Source organism: Gracilinanus agilis, chromosome 4, assembly GCF_016433145.1.
Source record: "Gracilinanus agilis isolate LMUSP501 chromosome 4, AgileGrace, whole genome shotgun sequence".
Classification (NCBI taxonomy): Eukaryota; Metazoa; Chordata; class Mammalia; order Didelphimorphia; family Didelphidae; genus Gracilinanus; species Gracilinanus agilis.
The window spans coordinates 441158370-441171516 of record NC_058133.1 but is presented as its reverse complement, the minus strand read 5'-3'; the positions used below and the strand labels follow the sequence as shown (position 1 = coordinate 441171516).

The 13147-nt window shown below is 38.1% G+C and overlaps 1 protein-coding gene across 4 annotated transcripts in view; it reads right to left on the bottom strand.

Annotated features, from left to right (window-relative positions):
- Positions 1-13147, bottom strand: part of SLC44A3 (solute carrier family 44 member 3) — a 105327-nt gene that overhangs the window by 60907 nt on the left and 31273 nt on the right. For all 4 annotated transcript variants that reach the window (XM_044672078.1, XM_044672079.1, XM_044672080.1 and 1 more), the window contains exons 6-7: positions 12164-12288; positions 8771-8957 (exon numbers count right to left, since the gene is read on the bottom strand). In XM_044672078.1, the coding sequence (XP_044528013.1) occupies positions 8771-8957; positions 12164-12288 (312 nt within the window). The remainder of the gene's footprint in view (positions 1-8770; positions 8958-12163; positions 12289-13147) is intronic.

Below are 13147 nucleotides of genomic sequence, written 5' to 3'. Positions count from 1 at the left end.
ATTAGACATGTCTAAAAATGTATGCCTTATGCCATAACCCAAAGTATACCACCTTTCTGCCAAGAGGGAAGAGGAATACCATTGGTCTTCTGTCATCACCATCCATCAGTGAACTGATGACTAGTGTTCTTGAAATCTCTGTGTTGATGCCTTTAATGTGGTTGTGGTCACCATGTAAATTGTTCTCCTCATTCCAGATCTATGATCTTTTCTAGACTAGCTAATTGTTAGTCATGTAAGGCAAGGAGAGAGAGAAATCCTTAGAGCTGGGAAGACCTGAGTTCAAGTCTTGCCTCTGACTCACACTGTCTGTGTGATTTTGGTTAATTCACCTAACTTCTCAGTAGCCCAGGCAACTTTCTAAGACTTTCAGGTAAGTGGATGTTGCTGTTGTCGTTCAGTCGACTCAGTTGTGTCCGATCTGTGGACCATATTGTCTCTGGGATTTTCTTGGCAAAGATACTAGAGTAGGTTGCCATTTCCTCTTCTAGTATAAAAAGACAAACTGAAGGTAAGTGATTTTCCTAGGGTCACACAGCTAGTAAGTGCCTGAGGTTGGATCAGAACTCAGGTCTTTCTGATCTCAATTCCAGCCCTCTCTCCACTGAACCACCTAACCTCCTCCTTATACAACTGAGACTGATCTTCATTGATGGAGAGGAGAGCCATATGGCATCTGGAGAGGATAGGGCTCCTGAATGGGGGTGATGGCCAAAGAGAGAAGATGCAAGTGGAGTGTCCTGATGTCAACAGAGGGAATATATTTGGGGGTGTGACAGCCCTCTAAGAATCAAATGAGAGAATATCTGAGAGTGCTTGGACACTTAAATGCATGTTCCCCACTTCTCCTCTCTAAGTCTGACTTCTACAGCCTCCACAGCTAGTGCTTTATGGGGCCAAGTTAGTACACAAGTATGCAAAGATTAATTTACTTTAGTTAAAGGGCCACATAACACTCAGGAGCTATTCTCTTCAAACCATGGTTCAAAAGAAAGCCATTATTTATTACCTCTTATTTATTTTTACTATGTTTGTAGGATCATATATTTAGGATAGGAATGGACCTTAGAGGCTACTGAGTCCAGCAACCTCTTTTAGAGATGAGGAAACCAAAGAACAGAAAAGTTAAGTGACTTGCCTAAGGTTACACATCTAATAAGTGTCAGAGGTAAGATTCAAACTCAGGTCTTTCTGACTCCAAGTCAAGTGCTCTACTGGCTATGTTAACTAGGAATTGGGTCGGGCTTGCTAAGGTTTGGGATTTTCATTTAATAGCATCATTAATAAACCCTCACTGAGCCTTACCATGTGCTAATGACATGGCGAATGACACAGAAATTACTGTGTCAAAATTACTTCTTACTAGCTCTGGTCAGATAAATCCCAGAGAAGTGACAGTGTTTTCTTCATCAATGCAGTCCTTTGGGATAGATATTATCATGGTTATAAGACACTGAGCTTGACACTAGAATTAGAAGGCACAATCCCAGGAGTCAATAAGCCCATACTCCAGTTGGGAAGACTGGAAATTCACATGAAAAGATAAAATAAGAACCCAGGCAGTGTAGCTGGAATTTTGGCTCAGCTTTGGGTACCAAATTTTAGCCTGAATGTTGATAAGCTAAAGACCATCCACATCAAAAGGAGGAAAATCAAGATGATGAGGGAAGGAAGTGAGTATGTTTAGCCTGGTTTTGACAGTCAACAGACATTTGTTAAGTGCCTACTATGTGCCAAGCACTGTACTAGGCACTGGGGGGCACCAATACAAATAAAGAAAGTTGGTCTTGTGCCCTTAAGGAATTTACAGTCTAATGGGGGAAGACAAAATTCAAAAGAAAGCTGAAATGGATGAGGGTGTGTATTTAATTCAGGAGCATGGTGGAGAAATCATTTAGAGAAGGCCCAAAGGGATGCAGCCAAGTAGAAAGAAAGGAGATTTCCCTCTCCTTACATGGAAGTCTGGAGATCATGGCTCCATACTCCAATCACAGAGACAAAGGGTGGTCAGGGAGGAGAAGAGGAGACTTGGGGGAGACATAAGAGCTTTCTTCAGATATTTTATTTTAAAATATTCAGTTATATTATTTGAAAAGCTGACTCATGGAGGAAGACTCAAACCCAGAGGGGTAAGCTATTGTTATAAGTGGGCCACACAGAGAGGCAGATTTTGGCTTGATCTAAGGCAGTGATTCCCAAAGTGGACACTACTGCCCCCTGGTGGGTGCTGCAGAGATTCAGGGGAGGCGGTGATGGCCAATACTTTTTTTGTATTACATTCTATTCTGAGTTCAATAAATAGTTTTGTAATTTCCAGGGGTGCTAAGTAAGATTTTTTCTGGAAAGGGGGCGGTAGGCCAAGAAAGTTTGGGAACCACTGATCTAAGGGAAAACTACACAATTAGTGCTATCCAAAAGGTGAAGGAGCTCATTCTGGAGGTAATGACGAGCCAGAGATCTTTGGGTAAAAGCTGAATGTCCACTGGTCTTTGAGGCTGTAGAAAAGATTTGTGTTTGAGGATGAGATGGACCAGATGGTTCCCTAACTCTGAGATTCTGTGATTTTATGAATCTTGGCTCAGTACTAATTTATTATGTTCATGGCCATAGCTAAACCACTTCGTCTCTTTGGTTGCCCAATGTTCTCATGTACAGAATAAATGATTGGACTAGATGGCCTCTAGAGTATTCCTCCCAACTCCAAATCCTATGACATAATTGACTGACACCCAGACTTTTTTTTAACAAAAATTCTTACTTTCTTTATTAAAATCAATACTACATATTGGTTCTAAGGTAGGATAGTAAGGGCTAGGCAGTGGGGGTTAAGTGACTTGTCTAGGGTCACCCAGCTAGGAAGTGTCTGAGGCCAGATTTGAACCCAGGACCTTATCTCCAGGCCTGGCTCTTAATCCATGGAGCCACCTAGCTGCCCCTGACATACAGAATGGACGAAGACCTGATCTAATGCTACAGGGGCTCTCTAGTGACTCTCAGAAGCAATAATTGTGTCTTTAAGTTCAAGGATTATCTGGAAATTTTATTTTGATATGAAAGGAATGCTTGTACTTCCTCAGGAACATCTCTGGGTTATTTTGGCTCAGCTATTTTAAATGCATTGGCAATTTTGGAAAATATCCCTTGAACCCATAATATATATTTTTCTATATTTTGACCTAGAGTCTCATTTTAGACCTCATATACTAGGTGACACAGTGGATAGAATGCCAGGCCTAAAGTCAGGAAGCCTCATCTTCCTGAGTTCAAATCTGGTCTCTGACACTTCCTAGCTGTGTGACCCCAGACAAGACACTTAATTCTCTTTGCCTCGGTTTTCTTTGTCTGTAAAATGAACTGGAGCAAAATTACTCCAGTGTCTTTGCCAAGAAAACTCCAAATGGGGTCACTAAGAGAAGGACATGACTGAAACAACTGAGCAACAACAGATACATTAATTCCCTCTCATATATTCCATGGGCCAGCAAAACTGATTTTCTCTCTGTTCATCCTATATGAAACTCCATCTCCCATCATGCCTTTGCACTGGCCATACCCCATGCTTGAAATGCATTTCTAGTTTCACCCTTTAGAATCCTCTTTCTTCAAGACTTTGCTCAAGTATTGCCTTCTACATGAAGCCTCTTCTGTTCCTTTCAATTGCTAATGTTTTCCCTTCCCAACTACTTTGGATTTAATTACCTCACTTTTTTTTTGAGAGGGTGCATTTATTATAAAATGAGATAATATTTGTAAAGCTCTTTGCAAACATTGAAGTACAATATAAATTGTTTATTATTATTATTACTATTGCTTATCATCATCATCATCATCATCATCATCATCATCATCATCATCATTACCACCAGGAAGACATATTAAGTTTTACATCTAACTCATCATATCCTGGACAAGTCATTTAATATTTTAGTGCTTTAGGCAACTCTAAAAGAATAAAAATTGGAGCCTGCACTGGTGTAGAAATTTTCTTCTCCCTGAAGTTCCCTATGCTAATGAAATCACATGTCTAATATCTCTCTGTCTCTGTTTCTGTCTGTCTGTCTCTTTCATGTCCCTTCCAACTCCAAATCTATGAATCTATGGCATAATTGACTGACACCCAGAACCTTTTTTAAACTCTTACCTTCCATTTTAGAATCAATAGACTGTAAACTTTTTGAAAGTAGGGGTTGATATATATATATAGATATATAGATATATGTATTTTTTTTTAAACCCTTGTACTTCGGTGTATTGTCTCATAGGTGGAAGATTGGTAAGGGTGGGCAATGGGGGTCAAGTGACTTGCCCAGGGTCACACAGCTGGGAAGTGGCTGAGGCCGGGTTTGAACCTAGGACCTCCTGTCTCTAGGCCTGACTCTCACTCCACTGAGCTACCCAGCTGCCCCCGATATATATTTTTTATTAGGATGCCTAGAACCTAGAACAGTGCCCGATACCTCAGAGGCACTTCATAAATGCATTTTGATTGAATACATTAGCAGATTCTGTGAAAATAAATATTTTCAGACAGTGAGTAAAAGTCTATCTAATGTCCAAAATACAAAACTCAAACAGGCTCCAGAGAAAAGAAAATGGTTAAGGTCCAAAGCTGGAGATCCTGGCAATGAGAGGAGTTGCACCATGGATGGTCATTGTCAAGAGGGAGCAACAAAGAGAGGGGATGGCTAAAGGAAGGCTCATCACCCATCTGAGATGCCCCTAGCTTGTCCTCATTCACCCCTAATGGCAGGCAGTCTATCTTCAGCTCTGCTAACAGGACCAAAGAACCTATTTATTCTCCTACACCCACATCAGCTTTGCTTTCTATTAGAATCAACTTCAGACAACATGGTCACCACAATAGGACTACGCAGTACCTCAGCTTTCTTCTTGATGTATCTAAGTCAAAGTCAACAAGGAGAGGAAATGGATTTGTTTAAAACATACAAGAGAGTCATTAGCCTAGCTGGTGCCCCATCTGCTATTGTTTTATTCACAGACTGAAGACGCCAGGTCCTCTCAGTTTAAGGCAGAGCCTGGAAGACTTAAGTCACTTAACTTAGTTTCCTCATCTGTAAAAAATGAAGGGTATCACTCTTTGACCTGGCAATACCACTATTATTTATTTCCTAAGGAGATCGAGGAAAAAGGAAAAGAACCTCTCTGTTCTAAAATATTAATAGCAGCATTCTTTTTGGTGGCAAAGAAGGAAATTGAGGGGATCCCCATCAGTTTGGGAATGGCTAAACAAGTTGTGGCATATGATTTTGATGGAATACAACTCTGTAGTAAGGAATGATGAGCTGGTTTATTTTTTTAAAATGGAAATATCTACATGAAATTATCAAGAGTGAATCAAACAGAACTAAGAGAATGTTTTTTATAGCAACTGAAATATTCTTTGAAGAATGACTTGTGTATTTCTACCTCCAGAGAAAGAACTGATAAATAGAAATAAAACATAGTTTTATATATACATGTTATCTTTTTGTCAAATGATACCTTCTCTAATGAGAGAGGGGAAGGAAGGAGAGCATTAACTGAGTATTTCAATGCTACATAAATAAATATTTTAGAAATGGAGGTGTGTACAAATAAAACAAATGTTTCCAAGATTAAAAAGAAAGCAGAAAATTGGGGAAAAAATTTCAGTCTCTCAGATAGAGGGTCTCATATAAAAACTATATAGACAATTTTGTCAAATTTATGAAAATAAGGGACATCCCAAATTGATAAATAGGTAAAAGATATGAACAGATATTTTTTGAATGAAGAAATCAAGGCCGTATATAGGTACATGAAAAAAAATGATCTAAAGGGATGGCCATTAATTGGGTAATGGCCAAACAGATTGTGGTATATGATGGTGATGGAATACTATTGTGCTATAAGAAATGATGAACAGGATGATTTCAGAAAGAGCTGGAAAGATCTACATGAACTGGTGCAGAATGAAATAAGCAGAACCAGGAAAACATTGTACATATCATGGAATGATCATCTGTGATAGACTTAGTTACTTTCAGCAATACAATGATCTAGGACTTATGACAAAGAATGCTATCCACCTCCAGAGAAAGAACTGTTGGAGTTGGAATGCAGATCAAAGAATATGATTTTCCACTTTAGTTTATTCATGTTTTTATTGGGGGTTTTTGGTTTTATATGATTATTCTCATACAAAAATGAACAACATGGAAATATGTTTTGCATGACAATTTATGCATAACCCAGATCAAAATGCTTGCCAGCTCCATGAAGAGGGAGGGAAAAAGCCAATTTGGATCATATAACTTTGGAAAATTGATGTGGAAATATGTTATTACATGTAATTGGTAAAAATGAAATACCTTTGTAATAAAATAAAACTGGAAAAATGCTCAAAATTACTACTGATTAGGGAAATGCAAATAAAAACAATTCTGAGCTGTCATCTTACATCTATTAGCTTGACTAAATGACAAAAGGGAAAAATGACAAATGTTGGAGGGGATGTGGAAAAGTGGAGACACTAATACATTGCTTCTAGAACTGTGAACTGATACAACCATTCAGGAGAGCAATTTGGAATTATACCCAGAAAGCTATAAAACTGTGTATGTCCTTAGACTCAGCAATATTATTTCTGGGTCTATTTTCCAAAGAGATCAGAGAAAAAGGAAAAGAACCTATGTGTTTCAACATATTTAATGCAGCTCTCTTTGTGGCAGCAAAGAACTAGAAATTGAGGGGATGTCCATCATTTGGGGAATAGCAAAACAAATTGTAGTATGTGAAAGTGATGTAATACTACTGGGCCATAAGAAATAATAAACAGATTAATTTTTGATAAAACTTAGAACTACATGATATAAAGAAGAGTGAAATGAGCAGAACCAAGGGAATATTATATATAGCTACAGATTTAATATCTGAAGATTCACTTGTGAATGTTCACCTCTAGAGAAGGAACTGAGAAGTGGAAACATGAAAGACATAATCTATATATTTTGTTTATTGTGGCTTTCTATGGTGTAGGAAGTGGAATAAGGGCTGAATAAAAAAATAACAAAAAAATGAGGGAGTTAGACTCGATGGCCTCTAAAATCTCTTTCAGCTCTGAATCAATGATTCTATAACTTTATCTTGGGTCCTTGTCAATCCAAACAGAGGGTTCTATATAGGGTTTCTCTTGGCGAAATGACTAAGGAGAATTTCTACTGCTATTTATTTGTTTGTTTATTTTATTATTTTTTCTACTGCTATTTAGAACAGATATACTGAGTGGATTTTACCTTTTGGGATTCATAAACCTTTTCATCTTCTGACACCTACTTTTTGTTTTTGTTTTTTTTAAATTGGGGGCATGAGAGAATGTGATATCAAGTATATGTTTTCTTGGTACAGGGAACTCCAAGTAAGGAAAATTCCTCTATCAATATCTGTTGGTACCTTTACTAGTTCTGCACAGTCTTAGAGCCTTAGAGTCTCTGAGTCACTGAAAGATTAAATGACTTTCCCAAAGAACCAAGTTCAAAATCTGCCTCATATATTTCATAAGTCATCCCAGGTTGGCCAGTTACTTCAGTTAGCCTCAATTTTGTCCCCCATAAAATGAGGACAATAATAGCATCTAGGTTTGTTGGAAGGATCAAAAAAGATAATGTGGATAAAGTGATTTTCAAACCTTAATGCATTATATAATTGTTTATTATTATTATTATTATTATTATTATTATTATTATTATTATTATTATTATTATGATCCTGGCTTCTTTCTTACCCTCTAATAAATTTCCTATCGGCTGGCTAACCAACTTGAGGCAAGAATCAACCTAAAGACATTTGATAGTATTATTTCCAGGTAGATCATCTTCTTTAATATCATATTAATCTCTAACATTCTTTGAAGCTCTATAGAATTACCGTGAAGTAGGCATCCTTTAAATGTACATATATAATGCATATATTTATATTACTTATTGCTAAAGATGTTCCAGGTCAATGGCTAATGTATTGATTTGGTTTTATGGAGAGACATACATATATACACATGAATGCATGTATATAGTTGTATGTGTATATATGTAAATATAGATGCTTTTATATGTTTATGCTTTTATATATGCTTATATATTTTATATGAAAGCTTATAAATTTTTATATATTTATGTTTAATATATGAAATATATTTATATATAAGTACATATGTTTTTATGTATATGCTTTAAATATATTTCATATAGAAATGTAATACAGAAATAGAAAATATAATTTAATATATGTGCATATATAGGTATATATACTTAAAAAATAACCCCTTATCTTCTCTCTTAGAATCTATTCTAAGACAGAAACGTGGCAAGGGCTAGGCAACTGGGGTTGAGTGACTTGCCCACAGTCACATAGCTAGGAAGTGTCTGAGGCCAAATTTGAACTCAGGTCCTCCAGACTCCAGGTCTGGTGCTCTATAGTTGCCTATATATACATGAATACATATACATATATACATAAACATATGTACTTAAAAAACAAGCTTAATTGTCACTTCTCATAAAACCAAAGCACAATAATGAGGTAACATTGAACAACCGTTAAGGGGGGAGAAAGCACTTTCCTAAGTTTCTTCTATGGCAAAATCCTGATCCTCCTCTCCCCATCTGCATCAGCTCATCCTTGACACATCCTCTTGCCCCAAGAGAGTGAGACCTCATCATAGAAATGGCCTCCAGGTGAAGGAGTCCTTTTTTATGGTTGAGAATTAGAGGAAAGAAAATACCGGGCCACTCACCTGCAGTTCCCAAACTCAGCAGGACAGCAACCCACAGCACCCAGAAGAAAATGAGAATTATAAATGTCCAAAGTGGCTGGAGCAGCAGGAAGGGGGTATTGCTGATGGTTTTGCTCGTTACTTGGAAAAGGTCTACTGTCAACTGGATCCTCTCTCTGAGAACAAAAATCAGTATGAGCAGAACCACCTGTTAAGGAAAAAGCTATTAGCAAATTCTTTTTAGAATTCCTGGAGAATTGTATAGTTTTTTTTTTTTTAAGTTTTAGAAAACTTAAAAGCTACTGAATTCTCAGAGTAGCTAATTCTTTTTCTTGATATTTAAAGCCCTCCATAATGTGCCCCTGTCCAGTCTTTATACACCTTCCCACCATATACAATTTTGATCCAGTGACAAGGGTCTCCTCGATGTTCCACAAATAAGATCCTCTATGTCTTTAATGACATATTAATCTCTAACATTGTTTTGAGTCTCTCCAGAATTACCATGAAGAAGGCATTCTTTAAATGTGCATACTATATATATATATGTATGTATGTATGTATGTATGTATGTATTCTGCTGCTTAGGCATTCTCAGGCATTTTCTCTGGCTGCCCCCCATATCTGGAATGCTTTCCCTCCTCAGCTTCACCTCCTGGACCCCTAGCCTTCTTTAAGTTCCACCTAAAATTACATCTTCTAGAGGAAACCTTTCCCAGCCCCTCTGAATTCTAGTGCCTTCCCTGCCCAACTATTTCCTATTTTTCCTGCAAAAACTTATTTGTGTGTATTTGCTTGTGTCTCCTGTTAGATTGGAAGCTCCTTGAGGACAGGCAGTCTTTTGCCTCTTTTTGCATTCCTAGCACTTAGCACAGTGCCTGGCACATAGTAGGAGTTTAATGTTTATTGACAAAGTTCTGCTTACTCTTTTCACATCAACTGATAAATTCTGTGCCCAAAGGAAAGGTAGGGAGGCAGTAAGTTAAGATCACAGAGAGTGAATTATTATGAACTTACTCAGAGTAGGGCACTCATTTTTTATTTCTATTCATTCTTTTATTTCCTGAGTCCAGGACCAGCACTCTATCCACTGAGCCATGGACCTGCTCCAGTTCTTCTCTCACCTAACCATATTCTTACTTTTCTTACTATTCCATGAATTTTTTTTAAAAAACCCTTATCTTCTGTCTTTGGATTGTTGTTAAGTGTCAGTTCCAAGGCAGAACAATAGTAAGGGTAACTGAAGTTAAGTGACTTGTCCAGGGTCACATAGCTAGTAAGTTTCTGAGGCCAAATTTGAACCCAGATGTCCTCCTGACTTCATGTTTGGTTCTCTCTTTACTGTGTTGCCTAGCTGCCCTGTTTACTAGTATTATTAATGATGATAAATCTTAAGGTGCTAAATAAAATTGAGTTATTATTATTATTAGGTATTTTTATTATTTTGGTATATAATGTTATATAATTTATAATTAGGTATATATTTAAGTATATAATATAAATATGTAGGTATATATTAATAGTATTATTAGGTATTATTGCTATTAGGGAGATATAAAGAAGTCCAAGACACGTTCTCTTCCCTCAAGGATTTCAGTATCTATTTCAGGTGGGGGTACCTAGTTATATTGCTTCCTTATCTCATCTCCTTATATTCTGAATCCATTTTAGGCACAGATAGCCTCTGATATGTGTTTACTTCCCCATTTGAAAGCAATCTCCTTCATGTTAGGGACTCTCACTTTTCTCTCTGTATCCCCAGTGCTAAGGCACAAAGTTTCACACATTGTAAGTGGTTAATAAATGCTTTTTTATTTGCTCATCCTCACTGGCATTATATTTATCTGTGCACAAATCTTATTGTCCCTATTAGTCTGGAATCTTTGTGAGGGCAGGTTTCATTTCTTAGTTATCTTTTTTTTCTCCCCAATGCCTAGTAGATTGCATATAGTAGACATTCAATAAATGTTGAATAAGCAAATGAAAAGACAAACCATAATGCAAAGCTGCAGATGCAAAGGGCTAAGTGAACGACAAAGAATGCTACAGTGTGATTCTCCTTTGGCAACTATTGTGTCATCCCTAGGTGTGTAGAAAAGAGGAGTCATCCTTTCCTATTGTAGTATCCTCTTTCATCTCAACTTGCCCAATTTTTTTTTTTTTTGCATCAAGAATGGATTACATACCCTGAGAGTTGGGTGGTCCTTAGAGATTTTGTCAGATTATAAAGTCTCTTAAAAGGGCTAAGGGGAGGCTAGGGATATGCCCCACAAAGTAGGTGTCTGGCTTTTGAAAATTTCACCTTTGCCTTTTCTACAACTTCCTATCTCGAGAAATAACACTTTCTTTTTTTTTGAGGTAAATGTCCTTTGTGCCAAAAGACAGAGGGATTGTGGATCAGTTGAAATAAATTTCTGGCACGATAAAAGATCCTAGGGAGCCATGGTAAAGCCAGTCCCAATACCCACCAGTCACTGTAACATTTTTCAGGGTTTGAGAAGGTGGGGAGAGGGGGGTAGGGTAGAATAAAGCTTCTTTCTGCTGCCTTGGCACTTGGCACTCATCTGTTTCTAACTAGAGAGCTCACAGAGGAAGTTCTCTGAAAGTTAAACCCATCCAGTGGCCAACAGGTTTGGAAACAAAGGGGTCTGTGTGTCCCACTGCATCGTGAGATGTTATGCTGACTAGAGAGCGGCATGTTCATTGGCCAGGGGGAGGTGCCAGTCTGCCCAAACAGGAAACATTTTCCACATTATCGGGAGGCTGTAACCTCATCCCCTCTCGGCTACTACCTTGTGTCTGCATAGACAGGAATGAAAACAGCAGAGTGCTAAATTCACATCAATCGGTGCCCTGGGAGTGAGCAGGAGGGATTTCATAAAAAAAGAAGTTTTCTGTTCTTCTTGAAAGATTTTTCTTTATCCCTGGGTAGGAATCAGAGAAGCAAAGAGGCATCATCTTTCACCTGCACATTCTGAGGTGAAAACTAATTGTGGTCTCTTTATTTATTTATTTATTTTCCGAAAAGGCAACTCTTGAGATTTCCCAGTTATGACTGGGTGCTTGCTTCCCTCCATACTACAATCCAGTTGGTGTTGTCATTCCTTGAACACAAGCCTTCATCCTTCACCTCTATGCCTTTGTCCCAACTGGCCTGGTGTCTGGAATGCTCTGCCCTCTTACTTCTTACTTCCCTTGGCTTGCTTCAAGATTCAGTTTGAAATCCACTTCTCAAAAGAGTTTTCCCGATTCCCCAAATGCCAATGCCTTCTTTCAAATGACTTTCTTTATCTTTGTTGTATATATCTTGTATGTACATAGTTATATTTATAAGTTGTTTCCTCCACTAGAATGTATAATCCTTAAGGATCAGGACTATTTTTGGAGGGGATAGACATGCAGGGCATTTCTTACCGTGATCACTGTCGAGATAATAGCAAATCCCAGTAAACATTTCATATTTTCCCTTTCAGTGTCCAGTTCGATGCTGAGGTCGTTGATATAGTCATAATAGAGCCACCATAATACACCAGAGACAACTGGAAAACAAAACACCATCTGGCCTTAATCAATCCTTATCCTGAAGGCTACAGATGCCCACAGTAAAGCAAGGACTTGCTAAATGTAAGTCTGCCTAGGAGAGATGGCCTCTCTTATGTAGAGGGGTCCCAAACCACCGAAGGCTTTACAGGTAATAGGCAATACTTTCAAAGGAGCTAAGAAGGGGATGAGTCATGAGTGTGACTTGCCAAACACAAGATTTTAGGGTTTTCTGCTTTATTCTGCATGCTGTGAATCTTTGGGTGGTCTGCAAAGATAGAATAGGACCTAGCCAACTGGGAAGGAGGAGCACCAGGCTCAGGAACCCAGCTGCCAAGACTAGGACCAATTCTACCTTTGAGATTCTATGCAAGACAGAGACCCACTCTCTCATTTACAAGATAAGGGCATATTTTTTGCCCAGTTAAATAAGGGGAAAACATAGGATTTAGACTTGGAAAAGACATTTCAGAGGTTAAATGATATTAATTTGTCCCTAAAGAGGAATCCCTTCCATGATATCTCCAACAAGTGGTCAGCCAAGGCCCATTAACCTCCCATATACCCTGTATACATCTTTTATGTATGTTGTTATTTATACATTGTGCACCACTGCATTAGAATGGCAGCTCCTTGCTTGAGGTCAGGGACTGTGTTTTTGTCTTTCTTTGTATCACCAAATGCTTAACATAGTGCCTGGCACATAGTAAATGCTTAATAAATGATTGTTGACCAACTAATTGAAAGATTTGGTGGATGGGGAACTCCTTCCTTCCTTCCTTCCTTCCTTCCTTCCTTCCTTCCTTCCTTCCTTCCTTCCTTCCTTCCTTCCTTCCTTCCTTCCTTCCTTCCTTCCTT